The 20,794-nt window shown below is 39.3% G+C and overlaps 1 protein-coding gene across 5 annotated transcripts in view; it reads right to left on the bottom strand.

The window, feature by feature from the left end:
- Positions 1 to 20,794, bottom strand: part of KIF26B (kinesin family member 26B) — a 272,818-nt gene that overhangs the window by 176,902 nt on the left and 75,122 nt on the right. For 3 of the 5 annotated variants that reach the window (XM_005526873.3, XM_088053418.1, XM_088053419.1), the window contains one exon: positions 8,875 to 9,408. In XM_005526873.3, coding sequence (XP_005526930.2) covers positions 8,875 to 9,408 — 534 coding nt within the window. Of the gene's footprint in view, positions 1 to 8,874; positions 9,409 to 20,296; positions 20,738 to 20,794 lie in introns of all 5 variants that reach the window. The other 2 variants (XM_088053420.1, XM_088053417.1) reach the window with 2 other exon arrangements.

The following is a 20,794-nucleotide window of genomic DNA, read 5'->3' as shown; positions in this document are numbered from 1 at the left end:
AAAGCTTTCTGAGTGCATTTTCCCTGTCAGTCCTGTCTCTGATCACTGCCCTGATGTATCAGTATCGTACAATCACATCCTCTTCTGCCTCCCGCACACTGGCAACAAACTTCACACAATGTCTTCAGGGATCAGAGAGACTGATTGATAGTATCTCATTACTATACATTTTCTTGTGATGCACTCTGTATAATTTCTTTAATAGCACTTGAACTAATTTTCCATTTTCTATGTTGCACTGCAATAACTGAGAAAATATACAAGAATAAAACAAAGAGATGACTGTGCTTATGACTTGTGTTTAAATCCAGCTACACTGCCTAGCTCCAGCAGCCTGAAACCTTTCAGGAAGGAAAGCAATAATGAAATATACCTGTCATCTATCTTTCACAGGAAAGAACATATCACTATATGCTTTTTAAAAAGTGGGTTTTTTTACAAAATGAGGCCTAAACTCTGCTTTTATTAATAGCCTTGATGTAAAGAAATGGCAGGATTCATATGGTAGGTATTTTGTAATTATCCACTGACACTGAGCATGCAGCCACAGTGAAATCAGGGAAGCAGAAGTGATTTCATCAAGCAGAGTTCCAACTTTTAATTCTTTTTCTGCCCTTCCCACTAGCCAAAATCCTTTACATAAATTTAGGCAGCTGTTTAATATACACAGATACAGGCCACTTTCCCAAGTTAAAAAAGTATCAATTTAAAGTAAACCTTGACAGATGCACGCATTTGATTCAAAGAGCTCTCACAATAAACATTTCACATGCACACAATTGTGACCTTGCACTGATTGCACTTTAGTCACTTGACGCTGACATCTACCAGTCAGATCTAAGACAAGTCCTCAGATACCTGAATGACAGATGTGATGATAAATTCAGTGCTCTCATACAAGGAGGAACTATGGATTCTTCTGCTGAGGTTTGCTAGCAACATTGGCACCAACCAACCTCTTGGAAGACAAAAGCTCATTACCATTCCTTTAACCTTTAGAGCTGCTCTGATTCTGCTTGAGAGGTTACATGGAAGTGAAAGTGAAGTGCAATTTCATTTCTTCTTCAGTTTGCAGATTAAAAAGATATTTTCATTAACTGAGAGAAGCTTTTCCTCACCCTTGTACAGACGCAATTTTTCCTTTTTCTCCATAAAACACATCTTGACACATTCAAAGTTCAAAAGAAGCTGGACAATCAGGTTTCTGCTTTCATTTGTCAAGAGCAGTTCCAACAGACTCTTCAGAGCAGGGTGACACTAGAATAGTATGGAGAAAAAATCTTTCCCATTCACCAACCCAAAAGGGAAGTGGAGGCCCCTCTGATTGCAAGATGCCATTTATGCTCCCATCACCACAGCTGCTCTCACACTCTGACTGATCAGATCTTAACAGAGCTGATGTTGCTCTCACTCTTCTCTGTATTACACCAATGTAGCCATGTCAGCTGCAAAGCCATTATCGTGGAGTGAGACAGAAGAGGGTCTGGTCCCAAATGTATTCTATCTGGCAACACCCATCTTTCAAGTCCTCAAAGCCCTTACAAAGGAATGTAAGTGAAGAACCAACCACTTTAATTCAAATCTACTGAATTAAGAGAGCTGGCCCAACAGAGAAGTTGATGCTCCCTCTCCGATGCAATTTCAGAAGCACTTTAGAGAAAAGAAAACAATGGTTTTACATGCTAGCTCTGTGAAATCACATTTCAGAGTTACACACGTCTCTAGCCATGCATTCCTTACTTCCCATAAGCACAGCATAGTATCAAAGAAAAAGGTTTTGTAAGTTTATTTTTTGCATAGTAACACAGTTCTTCATATTTTAAGTCTAAAATACTTTTCTAACAAGTGGAAGAACAGAATTCTAAAAAAGCACAAAAATAAGATGTTTCTAAATCTAATCTTAATCCTGTGTCCCATTAATGTAAAGCAATATGAGAAGCAAATATCTTAGTCAATGAGACAGTAAATTGATTAGTGTCTTTTTTGAGTGATATCCCTTAGGAATTTAATGGGAAGCTCCTAAAAAACTGCTTTCCAATTCCTTTGTCATCCTCTCCTGATCTCAACTAGAATGTTTTGCCTTTGGTTTAGTATATTTCTTTTTCCTCTCTCTTTGCAACAGATGTTGAACAATTAGTAAAATACAGCAGTATCACCTACAAGACTGAATCTTTATGCAAAGGTAAAGACCATCATGCTCAGATGAATGATTCAACCTAAGAGAACTCAGAATCTTAATAAAAAGATTATTATATCTTATAAAAAGTTATAGTGCCAGCAAGATTCAGTGGTAGTTTCAGAAATTCTCGTCCTTACCTGTATATTGGATGTACTGAAAGAAGCATGTACCTTCTCCACAGAATATATCAAATTCCTTATTCTATATAGCAATTTATATCCCACTTTTTTCATCCTAATATCATAAAGAGAGGACTTTTTTATTATTCACATACACACATAATCCTTTTATGAATTTTATCAATATTTTTTCTAGTAAGTTCTAAAAAATGGTACATCATGTAAAAAGTGTATTTCCTCTTAGTTCCAAATTGCCTGTACTAGCTCTCTATGTTCTTAAACTATGAAACAAAGCAGGAGTGACCATTTTTCTCTCTAGTTCTCTGTTCTATGTTTACATCATAGGAAATAAAAGGACAATTTTGTCTCAATGTCTCAGTTTCTCTTCCCCATTCTCTATCCCATCTCTCCATCAGTTTTCTCACTGTTAAAACACCTCCCCTCAGTTTTTCAATTAATGCAAGCAATTAGTACAGCTATTATTTAAGAAATGAAACTAGTCTCACATGTGGACAAAATCCTTAAGCTACAAGCAGGGAAGGAAACCAAGACTCCAAATCCTCACTAATTGTGATCTTCTGGCTTTTGCTAATTTACAGGATTAACTCCCTCCTATAATAGTCCAGATTTCTTCCTCACATCACAATTGAGTCACGGGGTTTTCATATTCACAGGATAAGCCTATTTAGCTCTTTTCAGTCCATGGGATACCCTTTACCTCTTTCTTCCCTTCGTCACCCCAGTATCATGAAGGGGAAAAGTAATGACTCTAAGGTCATTAAGCCATGCATAAAAATGCCGTAAGAGATCAAATCATGCCAGAGTAATACCAAAAAATAAACCTCTCCTGCAGTTCACATAGACTCCAGTTTCCCCCCTTGATGGTATTAGAAAAGCAGTACACAACTGGGCTGCTAGTTGAATGGGTAGACAGGAGGAATGAAATACAAATAGACAACTCCTGTAATATACAAATTGGATGATCAAACAATCATGGCAAAATGTCAACTGATGACATACACTGATTTTAGTGGGGTCATATCCAATTATTAGTGACATTGTTTAAAAAGGCTTTTAGTCGGACGAAAGCTACTTCAGAGATAACAACTAATGCATGGGGGAAGAGGGCAACAGAGATAATCAAGCAAGGATATAATTTCAGTGCCAATGAATTTGTTTGACAATCTGTTTCTTGGCCTAGTCAAACAATCTTTGTAAATAAAATTCTTGCACTTTCAGTGTATAGTCTGATTATGGAGTCACTTTGTTAAGAGTCCAGGTCACAGAATGAAAAAAAAAAAATCAGTGCAAGAATTTGCACACATCTGCTCAGCATCATCATTCATGAGCTCACAGTAACAAGAACAAAAAGGTTTTTACTATATTAAGGGAGCCACCATGCTCAAATTTGGATCTCATATACAGTGACTCAACTGCTTTTGAAACATAAGCCATACAAAACATTCTGGACCAAAGCCTAACTGCACAAAGGCAAAATACCTCCAGCATTTGGTATCTCAGGAAATTGTGTGTGGTTCCATAAGAACACAATAATAGAAAGGTCAGTATACAAATTTCTTTTTTTGTTGTTGCTAAGACACTTTGATAAAATAGGTCTGGCTCTAGGAAGCATGGAATAATTACAGAAGATACCTGTTAGTCTGAAGATGGAGCAAGTAACTTGATTTCTGTACCTTACTTTATATGCTTTAGAAGCTACTTAAATTACCCCAGCACCAATGTAGCAATCATTAACATTTTATCTTCATCCTTCTGAACACCAAGAAGCAATAGAAGCAGCAGCAAACAGAAGAGAAATAAACTATACAACAAAGACTTGGAAGAAAGCTTGGAATCAAAATCCTGGATGGCAATACCTCCCACACAGGCACTGACTTCCCATCTTGCACCCAACTCTAATCATTACCAGTTTCTTTATAAAAGCCTAGGCCTGAATGATCTGATGTGTTATATGACAGCCATGACCTAAGTAAACTCCAAACAAGCCATTCATCACAGCAAAGCTCCAAAACAAGCTGGTATATTCTCAGAAAACTGTTCTTCTAAACACACGTTATACATAAAGAGGTAACAGAAAGCACATCTTGTAGGCTTTCATCAATTGTACACAAACAAAGCCTTTTATAATTCTGAATAGGCTTGAGATCATTATGCCTGGGGCCAAGAGGCTCTCAGTAGTTTAAGAGCTAATTTTCCAAACTTTTGGTCAAAAGGGTCTTTTTAAGTGGAGGGGAGAAAGAAACACTTTTTCCATGAATATATTCTGTTCACAATGCCCCTACTCAAATCCTTACATGCACTGTTTTGTTGCTTACAAAAATCAAACTTCACAGCCTCAAGGTCAGGAGCAGGAGGTGCTCACCCACATCAGCCTCCACATTTTCTATTACCCATCATTCCCTTTTATGGCCTAAATTGGTCCTGGAACTGTTGACCTTCCCCAGTTCTTGGGCTAATTCTAACCTTCCTGTCACTCAAACTTTCCAAACACACTGTGCTAAATTTCCTTTTGCTTGCCTTTTGAAATTATCTACTTCAAGACATGAAAGATCCTTGTGCAGATCCAAGAGGGGAACTGGAAGACCAAGGAAATGCCTACTGTTTTATGCTCTGGGGTTCCCACCGTGATGAAATTCACATTATGCTGTTGATTTAAAGGCACACCAACACAAGAGCCAAACAGGTAATTTAATATTTTAGTAAAAACTGGAGGGCTTTGACTCTAGAAAAAGTGTACCCAGCTTAATCCAGTCACTATTATCAACTCCTTTCGCTTTGAATGCAAACCCTGAATCAGTTTGAACTCCTAAGGACTCAAATCTTATTCTTTAATGTGGTGGTTTTGTTTTAGCTACTTTATCAGCTTACAATAATAAAGTAATAAAAGTGCTATGCATTACATTTCATATTGCATTCTCTATAAAAATGACATGAAGCAATAATTTCATCATGGAATTCACTTCTACATTAGTGCCCCAGGCCCAGAGGGATTTTTCCCCTTTGGAAGTGTTCAGTAACTGTTGGTAAGTAACAAAAGTGTGCTCAACATTGTGGTATCCTATAATTCACACCAGCAGCTGCACAAATAATGACAGCCCTTCTCAGGAAAAACCTCCTAAGAGTTTTCTCTGAGCAGGGAAGGACTGAAATCCCTTTGAATGATAAGGGGATCCACCTAAGTCTTTTCAAGTGTCAAAACAGTCTGATCCATGGGGCACTCAAATGCTACCTGCTGATGAGCATGGAAAGAAAACTATTTTCAGACTGAATCAAACTTTACCAAATTTTGGCTTGTATTTTTCTACATGTATTAAACAGAAAGGGATCAGTTTTATCCTGACCATTTCAGAATTCCTGTTTCCACAGAAGGGTTGTAATGGGCCATGCTCTTTGTTTAAGATCAATCAATTCAATTTCCCTGCCTCTGGTTCCTGTTTTTTCAAAAGAACCTACCACCAAATTTGATCCAGCCCCCTTTGAGTCAGGCCTAGGGGACATCACTGATCTATAGAACCAGATTTTTGTTTCTTTTTCACGGAGTGCCTAAATAGAGAATCACGTAAAACAGGGACAGTGGGGACTGATGGGGTCATCTACACTGTCTCCTAATTTCCAGGTCAGATCAGTTTTGCCTAAAAAATTCTTACCAGCTATTCCTCTGATATTCTTAGGAGATTCAATTCACTAGTTCCATAATGCATCCATGAAATTACTAGAAACTTTTTAAATCTGACATACACTGCCAGTCAAATCTGGTACACTTCCATTTTCTCAGATTTTAAACATATAATACATTACTAAACCTGGTAAAATTCCCATTTCTTTTACTTACTCCTCATTGGAAAGTGCTCTTTCTGCAAAATTAATTGAATAGTGGCATTCCATTTAAGACTTGTCCTGAACTACTGCAGCAGTTAAACCTTACAATATCACAACACTCCCTTTTATATTCACTTATTTTTATCCTTTTTCTACTGGAACTGAAACAAGTGTAGTAATTAACTGCCCACAACAATTTTAGGCAGTCTGGAAGGGAAGATGATAAAAAAGTAGTAACATCCTACAATTTACAACTGTAGGAATAATTTCTGGTGCTTAGAATTGCAGTGAGTCAATTCTGAGCCACAGAATGTCACTTTCAAACTAATGTTTTCTCTTTTTTTGATGATACTTTAGGGAAAACATCACACTCAGTTTTCAAGGTACTCAACCATTTCTTTCAAGTTATCTAGACTGTCTAACAGAAGCTGATTTACAATGGGAGGTGTCTACCACAGGTGCCATTAAGTCTAGAGCCATGAGACTGACTTCTCCCTAGACATCTATTTAACAAGATTATGATGTGGAAGGGTACTACTCTTCTCTGAAGTGAAGTGCAAGGCTTTTTATCCCAAGAAATCATTTTCTACTCCTCTTAGCTAAAGCACAATGAAGTTTTTCTAATCTTTATTCTTAAAGTAAGGCAAGAAAATTTAATTAATACATATACATTCACAAGTAGGCTACCATCACTTTTTTTTAATCACCTCCAAATCAAGAAAGGTTCTAATTAACATGAGATAACAGATTGATCTTCCTTGTGCTCCTCCTCAGCAGTTTTGCAAATGTTAGTGCATAACAAAAACGTATTTACATGGGACAGAGATGTAAATGTTCTGAAGATGTGTAGCAAGTAAGATTGGTTTCTGCACACAAAACAGAAAAACAGAAGAGCTTGCATCTTACCAATATTTGAAACTACAAACAAATTACTCTTCAAAGTTTTTCTTCTTATTTGACTAATTCTCACTCTAATACAGATACTAGGTAAACAAACACTAAAATCCTTTCAGTGTGCTTAAAGACAAAAGCTATTGTTATTATTTCTCAGCTGGAGAATTAAATGGCAACTTGAGTATAGTGAGAATTTTAACATTTGCGAGGAGAATCTTAAAGAAAAAGTTGAAACTTACAATCAACATATTCTAACACAGACAAGCATTGATAGGCTCATTTGGGATTTTTCTTTTTTGTTCATAATTTTCTGTTTATTTTGCTGTTAGTTTGGTCTTTTCATTGGGTTTTGTGTTGGCTTCGAGGTTCTTTTGGTTGAGGGGTGTCTTGAGAGCAGGTAATCTTTTCTATTTCAAAGTTATTGAAAGTCGAGGGTAGAGAAGAGTCCTGAATTTAACTGGAGCCAAATTAAAGAATCAGTCTAGACAATTAAGAATATCAGATTCTTCTTAGTGAATATTTTTAAGACAAAATTAATCATCAAGGAAATGCAAGCATTATAAAAAAGTAACCAAAACCCACAGCTTCAAAGAACATGAACCTAAAAGATTGTGAATGCAATAAAATGGAACTAATTTTCCCAATACAAATAACAGTTATTCAGATATGTTAAGGTGCATTCTTTGTTTAGTTTTTTTTTCCTTACCTTAAACATAGATCACATTTTTTTTCTTAGATCAAAACTATGATCACATACTGACCTACCCAAATATGATTCAAGTTCACTAGAGCATGAATCCACAGAAACATAAAGTCACATATTTTCCAGATAAAATAACTGTACTTCATTTCTAGTTTTACCTAGTTCACTTTGGTGCATGACAATATCTTAATGCTTATGAATAACACTGCGTTTTTTTTCTGGCTGTAATATCAGTCATACTAATAAAAGTTAAATATTAATTCAGGGATTTATCTTGCAATATATTCATAATTTAGTAGAACAACTGATTTCCAAAGCTATTCATGTGCCTAAGGAAGCCAACAGGGACATTTGTGAGAACATGTAAAGAACAGGCTTATGTCCCAATCTGCAAATTGAATACTCTAAAAATCCCACCAGCTGCAGTTAAGTGTGTCAGAGAGCACACCGCCTGTCACACAAAAAAGCTTCTTCTGTGCCCTCTGGTGTGAGCTCTACAGGTACTTACAGGTGTGGTGTACTAGAAAACAACAAACCAAAGAAGAGGAAAAGAATATGTTGAAAAGTACATGAAAATCTCCCAGAACTGCTAGGACCTGGAGATTACTGGACCTATTGAACCCACTGGCATCAAAAATGTAGGCAGCTTAAAACGTGCCAAAGTTAGTGCCTCCTATATGTACTCAAATGATCATACACACAGAGGATGGAATAAAAGATCATCCAGATCCTTCCTGAATACCAGCTCAGAAATCACTGGTACGCTAGTGCCACTTTGCACTTGTGGCTCCCAGCTGTTGCTCCATCTGAGTATTCTGAGGGAAAGTGAATGAGGACTGTGTGGGCAATAATTGAAAATACTGTATGATTTATTGTCTGCCATTAAAAACAAGAGCTCTGTTCTGCTATTAGTAACAGCTGAATTAATAGAAGGTATTCTCATCAATAGTGCTTTTGATCTGTGTCTCCCCCAACTCAATCCCCTATCAGGAAGACAGTGATTTACAACACTCCTTATTCTAGTACTCATTTGCACAGGCAGCTCAACTCCTACCCGACAGGAGCAAACAGTGTTAGTATGCCCATGCCAGCTTCAGTGGGAAGGAAACAAGTACATTCTGTTATTTGAAAACACTTACTTGGTAGGGATAGAGAGTGACTCCATTTGTTCTTGACAAAGACCAGGTGCCGTCAAGGTACTGGTGGGCCTGGATAGCCACAGAGTTGAGAACATTACCATTGCTGGGGCTGGTGGCCATTTGAAAGCTGACCTTGGCTTGGTGTCCAGGAGAGCCATTTTTTTTCTCCACCCCATTTCCAATTCCTAGACTGTTGGGCTTTCCACTGTGTTTGTTGGCAACAAAGCCTGTATAATTAGATGGAGCATAAGGAGCAGGCACGTATGCCCAGTCCCTGGGCTGCAGGCTGCCCATGTGCCGGGGACTCACCAATGTGGGGACATTGGAGAGAGGTGGGGGAGAGCCTGGTGAGGCATCGTAATGTTCTGAGTTGGCAGCTTGCTCCAAGGTTAGCACCATCTGAATGGCCTCCTGCTTCAGCTGATTCAGGTGTGTGGCACAAACATCACATCTGCTGTCTTTCTCATTCCACGCCTTACGAATGGTATTGGGAACTTGGAGCTTCTCGTGAATCACCGAAGAGAAACCTGGGTCCTAAAAATCAAACAGAGAAGGGTAAGAGGGGGAAAGGAGAGAAATGTTTAACCATAGTCACCACAGTGAAACATTATTACTGCATTTCAAAAGCAAATTTATGAGATAAGCTTAGAATGTAAACAAAGGCCATTAGATATAGTCAACACACGCCAGCAGCAGAGCTGAACAAAACTGAGAAACTAGATTGTGTTGGAAAGGAAAAATTCTTTTACTGATAAGTGGCAAATATTATAATTCCACTGCAAGCTTCAATGCATGGCAGAGAAAAGGAATTAACCTGCTTCACCCCACTGCACCTAATTTCTGGCTTGAATGAAATTTGCTCTTAGTTATACAGGTGAGATTAAGAGCAACTCCACTCTTAAGGTAAGATAGCCAGTGGACTTGTAGCAAGGTTCACAAATCCATCTATTTACCAACATCAGCTTTTGGTATTCAGAAAACCCAGGACTTACTCTGCGACTAAAATTTAACATTTCAAAGACAGCAGTAAAAAAAAAAAAAAACATTAAAAAGTACCACCACTCTCTCAAAAATCCTTTCCAGAATTCAAAACAGATGGGTAGCTGATCAACTGACTTACCAAGAATACACTTTTCAGCCAGAAAATAAAAAAACAAATGAAAACAAACCACTTTTCTTTTGTTAATGAAAGTTCTAGCACTATTTTGGGTATCTGCTGATAACATAAAACAAAGTAACAATTTTCTTAAAAAAATACAACATGTATAGAGTTAATCTGTAAAGAATTATTTTCTTCTATGAAAGCATAGTTCTGATGCAAAACCACATAATCTGGTTTAAGGCCTCTTGTCTTACAGCCTTACCTCATGTTCATATTTGAACATCAGTGGTGCTACCCACAGGGCAACATGCACCCTGTTCTACCATCACTGAAGTGCAAATTGTGAAGCCAGACAGTAACCTTAAAAGCAGGCTTGTCACCAAACTTGCCTGGTTCTTACAGTATCACACAGTTTTAGAAATTCACAGCAATGATGTGCACATTGCACAGAGCAAAAAGTGACAGTTATTTGATGGAAATATTTCTTGGAATTTTCACACCACATTTCTGCGGTTTTACAGATCAGGCAGGACAGACTTCACCTGCCCCTCCCTAATTTTTAGAGACTTACTGGTGGATTTTTTTATGAGTAGTCAAAAAGTTTTAAAATCAAGAGTATCAGAATCCTTTTCCTCTTTGTAGCTTCAGCAGCTTTAGCAGCAAAATCAGACAATGCATGTGTGAGGGAAAAAGCACCACAAGTAGACAGCACTCTTATAAGTAATTAAGTAATTTGATGAACCCCACGCATTGAGATACACAAATTTCATGTCTTGATACTTTGCTTGTGCTGGGAAAGTGGGTAGGGGGTATAATATAGGGAGGGAGAGAATTCATTGGTAGAGGGTCATATTCATTATGATCCGTCATTATTATAGACTCAAGCATTTTATTTTCACTGTTTAACTACCGTGAACAGCTCCTCAGCATGCAGTGATTAATTGATTCATAAATCACGGTGCCTCTTTATGCACAGCAGCAAAAGAGCAGTTCCAGCCACAGAAGCCCAGGAGAGTCATATAAGCTGATGGGAAACAACAGGAGGTTGAGGTCTGATCAAGCCTCAAGCTGGTCATTTCTATTCTACGCACAAAGAGGGTCAGAGCATCAAAGTGTGCCAGGAAGGAGGAACTGGATTCTGCACCAACCCTTCCCCCTTAACCTTTGGGAAATGGACTGGTGGAAATCAGGGGGAAAAAACAGGATGCAAAATATGTCAGATCACATTTTCTATCCCAGACCATAACTAGGCCAACAGATCACATCAGATATAGGCATCCACTCCATGATGCCAGGTGTGCCAGGAAATGATTCTCTATTTTCCCCGTAATGAACTAGGCAAAGCTGTCTATATAGCTGAAGTGAGGTATGAGTCTTCTTTTCAGGCTGCTCCACGTCAGTGAAGAAAAAATCCTTGCCAGCTCTTCCTTCAACTAGCGAGTGCCACAGAGGTGGTTGCTGTTCTTTGAAAATTAACTTCCCTAAAGCAACTGGGCTTGGACCCAAGTAATTATACACAACATTCAGACCCAGCAGCATTTGGAACATGGAAATTCCTGGATACTACGATAAATATTCCAAGGAAATAAAGCCTTCTCTAACGTAAGCAAATGTCAGTATGATATAAATATTCAAGTAGCACACCAACTTTAAAGAGTGCTGGAAAGCAGTGAATTCGGCTTCATCTCAGTGTTAAAACAAACATCAGCTCATTCTGTGATACAACAATAAACAGAGAGAGAGAGAGAGAGAGAGAGAGAGAGAGAGAGAGAGGGAGGGACAGAAGAAGGCAGACTGCTCCTCCTCAGGAGCAGAAAGAAGAAACAGGCACAACCTGAACTGATTACTCCCAAGGTTGGTCCTACTCATCTATCATAATCTACTAGATGGATAGTTCAATATTGGATCCATGTCCAGGATATGACACAAAGAAGTCTATGGGACAGCAAATAAATGTGGATAAACTCAGCTTCCAGGAGGACATTAAGTCACATTTTGTTCCCAAAACAAAACTAACAGAACCTAGAGAGTTTCCTTTCGTATTCTGCACTAGTTAGCCCTACTATAATTTCACAGAAGTGGCTGACAGCCTAACAACATATTCAGCGGGTAAGAGGCCAAAGCTGAACAATCTCTACATCCTTGCTCAAAGAGCAGAAACACAACACTTGTTGTTTCAGTATTTCATCTGCAAGCAATCGTCTGCACACATTTCCCCAGGAATGCTTATTAGTTCAATAACCAATATCTTGTCCTATACAAAAGTGACAAGCAAGCCTCACTGGATAAGCACTTTGAGCCAGCTGCACAGAGAAGCAGGAGTTGAAAAAGGTTATAGACTCCAGTGAAACATGTGAAACACACTCCCTGGCATAGGAGCAGATTTGCTTGTGAAATCTGAGGTTGACACTGGAAATACCACTTATAATTTGGCACTCATTTCCAGTCCTGATGGAACAAAGCATAGTGACACTGAAAACTGAAACATAACTTTAAAAATCACAATAGAGTTTGCTTCGAGTTCAGGGCAAAGGTTCGTGATGGTTTCTCTTCTTGCTGCAATGGTTCACCCAAATTTAGTATAAACAGCATTACTGTAAACTCTTACTCCTATAATAAATAAATGAAAGCATGTAAGAGGTCTGAAAGCTTCAAGAGATCAGCCACAACACAGACCATTGCATAAATGCACGAGGCAAGCTGTAAACTAAAGAGCACACACTGAGCTATTCTGCAAGAAGCCTTTTCACATTACCTTTGAGTTCTCAAGGTCAAGTAAACACCAAGATAGTAACTAATCTCCCAACTTTGTTCCTGAACTAAAAACCCACTTGGGAGAGAAAGAAGATGGAAGGAAATTTTATGTGTTAGAGACCTATCATAGGTGAGCTGAGGAATTCTTGTTTTACTCAGTGAAAACATACACAGAGAACAGGCACTAGTTAAGAAACACTGAAGTACAGACAGTTCTACCAGGGTAAATGCAGTCCTGACTTCATGGGGGAGAAAGAACTGGATGATAAGGTAATGCAGAAGCATCTTCCAACTCTTTCATACCCCTTCATAAATCTGTACCTTGCTGTACAGTTCACAGTGTTCTAACTCCATCACTAGAAAAGCAGAGGACAAAGCGAATAATCCTCTCCTTTCTGCCACCCAGCTTAGAGACTATCTTCCTCAAGACAGAAAGCAAACAACCACTTCCAGCATGAAGCACCCTCTGTTTTATACATACATTTACACAAAGCTCACAAGGAGGTACAATGAAAGCAGGATGAGCTCAGCTGGTGGACACAGAGACAGGCAAGAAATAAGATGAACAATCTGCACTTTTACATGTTACATGGAACCTAGTTGGTCATAGATGCATATACAAATACCTCATACACATTCTATTCTTATGCAAGCATACAGCAGGCAGATACTAATATATGTCATATTCACTAAGATTTCATACATAACTGTATTTTATTTGGTCAATGACAGCCTACGCAAGCTAGACATGGTAGCCTTATGTCATTACCTCAGAGAAAATTCAAATATACAATGGACCTCAAGACCTTCTTGAAAAAATTGTGTTCTTCAACACCAATATTACTCATTGCTCTTTACAGAAAGACAAAACAGTCAATACTAACTAAATTACAAAGACCAGCTTCTGCTTGAAGATGCTCACAGAAGACTCATGGAGTTCTTTTGTTTCTGAAAGAGTCCATGCCAAAATGACTGCCGGTATGTAATCAATTATGCAAGGTAAGAGGAGAGGTAGGGGAAAGCAATGATCAAAATTTTCCCAGGAAGGAGTGTGTTTTCCAGATTCTCCCACTCCCCAGGCAGAAAGAAACTTCAGTAGGAGGGAAGCTTCACCCTGATAAAAAACTCCATGTTATTCCATGACTGCACAAACATCTCTGCTCTAAACACAATCCTGTTAGTCCATAGTTGGTCTCTATTTCAGAAAAAAGGAGGGGAAAAAAGAAAGGAGGAAAAAAAAATATCTTCCCATTCTTCTTTCTCTCTTGAGGATGTACTTTCCAGCTCAATAGAGATTATACTTGTAATTTACTTTTCAGAGGCACTTAGGCTATTTTCCAAGTGACTCTGCATCCTAACTTAAACATATCCTATCATCTTCTAGGCTACATTTGAGAGATTTTCTGTTTGCAGCATTCCAGAGCCCCAACAGTTGAAAAAGCTCTCCTCACCATTACAATGGCACCACTTCTGTTAAAGCAAAAGTCCAAATATACTGAAGTCAATGGGAGGTTTTCATCAAATAAGCACGACAGGATATACGCTATGACTCTAAATTAGCAGCACTGCACCATCAAACTGAGCTGGGAGCCCTTGGATAAAAATCAGTTCACTTCAGTCAGTAAAGACTGAATCATCTGAATTATTTAAGTTGGCAGGAACTCTGTTTGCACAAGCAGTCTTCTGATAAGTAAAAGCCAAGGTTTCCCATGAGCAAGACCAAGGGGGGGCGCAAGGTAGCCTCCCTTGTTCTACAGCTCTGTACACAGCAACTGACATGTTCTCTGGGCAAGACCACACTCCTTACCCTCCCTGCCACAGAAGTCACCCCTCACACCCAACACGGCATCCTCAAATAAGCCATCCATTATCGCTCCCAGCTGAGTGAACAAAACCATCTCCTCTGCTAGAGAAGAACATATTTCACTCTCTTCCTTCTGAAACTCTGTCCTTTCCCTAGCAGGAACATCCCGCACTGTTACTCCACGTTGGGGACAGTCAGTAGAGACAGTGGTCATGAGGAAAGCATAGTGGAATAAGAAAGAGCCTTTTTACATTAGCCTGTTTCCAGAAAGCCCTTGTAAAAGCACTGTCTTACCAACTGCAATAAAAACCTCACTAGTATTATTATGCCCCACCTCTTTAACTATTACCATTCTTGCCTGTTGAACATAATGCTGCTGACTCGAGCCTTTTGTTTCAAAAAGGCAATGAGAGTACACCCTGTCCTACAGTCAATATCTCCAAAACACATCTGTGAGACAGGTTCTTTTCAGAAAGAGGAGGAATTCAAAAATGAAGTCTTAATCCTGGTCTGGTGTAGCCCTCACAACATTAGTATTTCGAGGTGTTTTTCTTGAGCTGGCACATACAACTGACATTTGGACTTCTATAATTTAACACTTGTCAGTATTAACCAGCCACTCTGCAGCCAGAAAAATGGGTTCCTTTGGTTTAGGCTGTTTTCTTATCTGAAAGAGACAGAAAGTCTGAGTAGAGCTCACGTTACAAACTCAGAGCAGCAGGAAGCAGAAGAGAGAAAGCCCTGGGAAAATAGGAGGATTAAAAATGGGACAGAAAAAGGAGGAGAAAAAAACAAAGAGCGTTTTCGAATTGCTCCACGGACTGGCTCATGGCTCTGCTGATGGATCAGCACTGACGGACTTACAGCTGTACACATCTGGCACACAGGTGTTTGTGTTAGCATTCGATAGCTAGACAGCAGCCAGATTTTTAATTGGGTTGGGAAGAAGAGATGAAACAGCAGCAGAAAAATCTAAATACATATTCAGTGGTGCAAATCCAAGTCTTGACCAAAGAGCTCTGCTATGCAATTGTCTAGAGCTCTGCTAAATCTCTGGCCACAGCATAACAGGGTCTCCTGGAGGGAAGATTCTTCAGCAGTTATGTGGCAGACAAACTCAGCTGTTGCTGAAAGTGCAGCATTTGTCAGCACCCTTTTGGTAGAACCAAGAACAGAAAAACTCAGAATTGCAGAAACTTCAACCCTTACACTGGAAAAAGCAGCAGCTCTGTTCTCCCTTGCTTGCATTCTACTTTCCTGACTGGATAATGAAAGACTGCATTTGCTTTCTTAGCCACCAGAGCACACTATGAGCTTGTGCTCAACTAATTGTTCACCTTGACCCTCTGGTGCATCATTGCTATACATAATTTAGTGTCATGCATGGAGCCCAGATGTACTTCAAATGCATTTTTGCTCAGGTTTCCAGTCACCTCACAGAAGTCAGTGTCTATTGCTGCCTCTTCACTCAGCTGAGGTCCAGCTACCAATTTGACCCAGCATCAGGACTAGATGCTTTCATAAGCTTATAAACTGTTAGCCTTATCAAATAAATCACTCCCCACCATAGTGGCAGATATGATATCTTTTTGCCATAAAATCCCTCTGATGCCATTCACAAAGATGTCATTCTGTGTAGTTCATATCCTTTTACCCACCCTTTCAAGCTCATCTGGGATAAGCATAAAGCATGAGTGACCTATGACTACATGGGCCAGACATGCTAAAATACTGAAATAACATTAGTTTTTCTTTGATCCTTTTAAACCTCCCCATTATTAGAAGCCTTGATAAACATCTAATCAACAGATCACTTGAACCTCTTTGCGTAACCAGGCTTACAGTAGCAATTCTCATTCTGACACACCCCAAAATTTTCAAAGTTTAGCTTGCTGTTCCTGAAGGAAAGCATTAGAGTTCTTTAACAAATGTCAGCACTGAGCCACTTTTGACACAGTAAGCAGTGACTTCTGGAAAAGCTGTCATACCTGAAGAGGGGTAACTAGATATCACAAATGAGACGGTCAGGACAGTATTTGTGACACCTATATGCTTACTGTTCCCTGATTTAAGAGAGGTTTGTGGCAAGCTAAAACCACTTGTAATTGCTTTTCAAACATAAGAATCCTTTCTTTTAAGCAAACAATCATTAGAAAGATTACTGTAGGGTTTATTTAATGATTTAGCAGTCTCAAAAGAACTATTCAATATGTAAAATTTAGTAAACAAATTACTCAGCTTCAGCCCATCTACAATTGAAAGGCATCAGAGAACCAAAAACTTTTGCTCCTCTTCAGCTAACTTTTGTATTCTGCCTTTTTAAACCATTTCTGCAGCTCCCTCTTATGCTTTTCTCTCCTCTATGAGAAGCATTATTATCTTGAAATTGCATGCAAGACCACTGTTTTGGAAGGGAAGAAATAACCAAAAAACAGGGAAAGGTCAATAGATTGATACAGCTGTTGGTGGCTTATACAATGGGTAAAGAATCTTGCCTTTGTAAAACTTCCTTTTCATTTTGGGTTACTGTGGTCCTCTGTTTAATTCACCTGACTTTTGGAAAGAATTTTACCATTTCGTCCACTTCATACTGAGCTTCCAATGAGGTGCAGCAAAGCTGCCTTTGATTCATCTTGAATATGCTCTCCTCAAGCAACATTCATTCAGGTTCTCTTTTCTTTTCTTCTGCTATCAGATTTCTGCCCACCTCAGCTTGACTGGAGAGGAGCTGGGAACGTCAAGGATGTGAATTGATTAGAATTAGAGTATTGCAAGTCTTAGTACAGAACTAATCATGGACAGTTAAAACCTGAAGAGTTGCATTTTAATAGGGCCATTTGAAATTCACACTTTCAACTGATCTTCTTTCATGTCCTTGAATATAAAGACACCAAGCAACCCAAGAAATCTTAATCTTAGCAAGCAGAAGAAAATTTCTGCCCACTTTATTCAAATCAGATGGAGCTTATCTGCATGCCATCTAGGAAATGAGAATGAATATTGTTCCTAACCACTAGGAAAGGAGATCACAAAGACAACCTCACAGTAACGATGAAGCCTCTCCCATGCACATTCACAGTCAGAAGCAAATGAGAAACTGAAATGTATTTGCCTCTTCTCTATGTTTCAACTTTGCATTAGATAGATAACATTGCTAAGAATATGTAATTTGGAAATAGGAATGGGTCTCCTCTCTGCACTGGTTCTCAAATCCTTGTACATTCAGAGCATTCCAATCTATACCCAAGCCTGCTCCTACCACTCAGTGGCAGTCACATCTCACACTAGTATTGTTGTCTGGGGACTTCCATCAGCTTTTTATCTCAACTGAACTATACATGCATCTCAGTACTCAAGGAGCTATTACAAGCCTTTTTTGGAAGTTAGTTCCTTCATGTGAATGCACCCAGGATCAAACAAGTAGGCACTGAGAAATCTGGAGTGTTAGTTAGGAGATCTTGAGATGCTGAGAACTGTCCTAAATGACTGCACAATCCTTTAGACTACAGAAGAAAAAGACAAAATACCTACCTGAAGCTGATGGTGAGACTGGAAGGGGATGAAAGATGGAGAAAGAAGAAATCAAGGCAATGACCTTTGAAAGAATTTTTTTCTCCTAATTTCTGACATAAGCAATTTGAAGGCCTATTAATGGGATGAACAATTGCTGACCTAGAAGGAAGATCACAACCTTCGTATTAATGAGTTGTATGCCACCCTGCTTTCCCAAAAGACTTTATGCTTTATTTTGCACGGACAGAAGTTGCATAAGAGCATCCTGTAAGCAACACTGAGGTTTGACACCACCTGTCTGAAGCATTCTCCTCAACACATACCAGGCCTGCAGCAGGCTGCTGTTTTAAGTAGTGGCCGTGTACCAGGTAATTGACAGTCACTTGCTCCACAGGCAGTCAAGTCCCCTGCTGCCTAGCCACAGAGGCTCTCACAATCTCGCTGCCATCTGGTAAATCTTCCCCCCTCAGCAACATTTGGCTTGTTATTATCATCTCCTTCTCACCCCAAGCCATTCACCCACAGAAAGGCTGTTATGCTTCCTTCTGCATCAGGACTCTGCAAACTTTCCAAGTTTTGTCCAAGATCAAACTACCTTTCAGTGACTCAGCCTCTTGGAAATCCCCTTTTTACCTCGGGGAGGGAAAAGCACCAGCACCATCCTGTTCCTTTCCTGCCAGCAATACAATGGCCATGCTCCCTTCCTGGTTTACACAGACTTTTCGAGTCCAGCCTCAGGCTCACCAGGTTTATCAGCTGCACAGCTCCCAACTGCAGCAGATACCCTTCAACCTTTCTCCTGCCCCTCTGCTGTGACAACCCACCTCACTCTGCACACTAATCCCAGCTCAGGTTAATTAAAACCATACTTACCACTTAGGGTGTGCATAATATTATTTGTTATTTTTTATTAACACTTGGGTTTGTTTTTATTAATACTGTGAACTGAGAAAAGAAAAATCCCAGTACAATCCAGTAAAATTTAATTCTAACAGTTTTATACTATCTCAGTGTGAGTACTGTTTGCTTGTGAAAGCTCCTCAGCTTTGATGTAACACCAGACAGTAACCAGATATAGTTTTGTATTTATAGGTGTTCCATTAGCACAGTTATATTAAGAGCTTGTTAATGATCTAGTTATCAAGTTGTCTAATTATGGTTTTGCTTAATTATTTTTGTGCACATGAAATCACTTTTAACTACTGCCTGTGATCCCTAAACACCTAAAATAAGTGTAACATATCAAAAACTTCTCTTTGGAAGTGATATTTATATATGCATGTACACTTCTTTTTTCACTTCTGATCTCAACATATTTTCCAGGTTTTTCATGTACAATAGTTGAGATATATTGATACCATTTTTGTGCTTGCAAAAAATATTACAGACATATAAAAAAAAAAAAAATGCACCAGAAAAGTTAACATCTACCTTTGAAGGTGTTACATGCCCCGAACTTCCATGCAGCCAAATCTAAAAGCATTAGAGCAACCATGAAAGAACATCTATTTTACTTAGGATACAGGGGAAGAAGCAGGAGCAAACCTCAGCTATTTTACCTAGGATACAGGGGAAGAAGCAGGAGCAAACCTCAGCTTTTCAGCTAGGAACAATTTCATGAGCAAAGTTGTTTGCAGATTTCCACTCCAGCTGCAAAATCAGCTTACATTTTATTAGCACAGTATAAATATTTGTGATATGCAAAGAGGAAGAAAGAGAAGAAAACCAAAATCCTGAAGAAACTCATGAAAGTAACACAAATCTGAACTACTCTCAGAGCAAACTGAGTAACTCTGTCATGACTCCCCTTACATACAGCATGAAGACAAACTGCACAGAACACCTTTTCTCAAGCCTTGGGGTAGTTGCACTGTTTAGCCATACCAACACACACAGCAGAAAGTGTGTTATGACACACAGCCTTTTTTTCTCCAGTCTACTGCAAACATACCTGCTACATTTCATTACACTATGTCAGTGTGTAGCTTTCTACCCAAACTATAAACTTATGTGTATACTTCAGCATATGCTCCAGTTCCAATTCAGCAGACTCTGCCTGCATCTGCTGAGGCAGGAATCGCACAGGTTTTGGTATTTTGTGCCAAGAGTAGGTGATAGAGTCTGGCTTTGAAGGGCTGGTGAGTGCAGGAAGATGTGTGGGGAAGACAAGAAGCTGAGGTCAAGATGGAAGCTGTCGGGCTGCTGAGTGTGGCTTTACGTGACAAGAAGAGAGCTCCAACTCCACTCACCATGGCTTTTGCAGAACCTGCTTTTGGCTGCTTCTGTGCCAAGAGATCCAGAAGGCACCTACTACACCAGCATTGACTCAAGCTGACACAGCTTGCATGCACGATATAAGGTTGCCCTGAGGGAAGGTACCAGCTCGGGTCCAGACGCTGATGGGCTACTTGGCTGCCAGGCATCTGGTGATGTGGGTATAGAAGAAACCTTCAATGAATCTGAAGCCAGCTGAAGTTGGTATAGAGCACAATATGATCCTGTGGGCCACAGTCAGCCCCCTGAGAGCACTGCTGCTTCTGAACACACACAGCCATAAGCAAGCAACATGGTCTAACATTTACCACTGTGCTTCTCCAGGCTGGTAAATGCTCTATTTGAATGCATGTCTTTACAGACAGATTAATGGAGCTTTGGAGTACAGCTAATAACCAACCTCCTGTTGTTGTCACCTACTAAAAAAAAGAATAACACAAACTCAAAAAGTAGCCATTGTTTCAGTGCAGAAC

Source organism: Pseudopodoces humilis, chromosome 3, assembly GCF_049639895.1.
Source record: "Pseudopodoces humilis isolate 2021_Gansu_Grassland_sample_001 chromosome 3, ASM4963989v1, whole genome shotgun sequence".
NCBI classification, from domain to species: domain Eukaryota; kingdom Metazoa; phylum Chordata; class Aves; order Passeriformes; family Paridae; genus Pseudopodoces; species Pseudopodoces humilis.
This window is presented reverse-complemented; position numbering and strand designations above follow the sequence as displayed.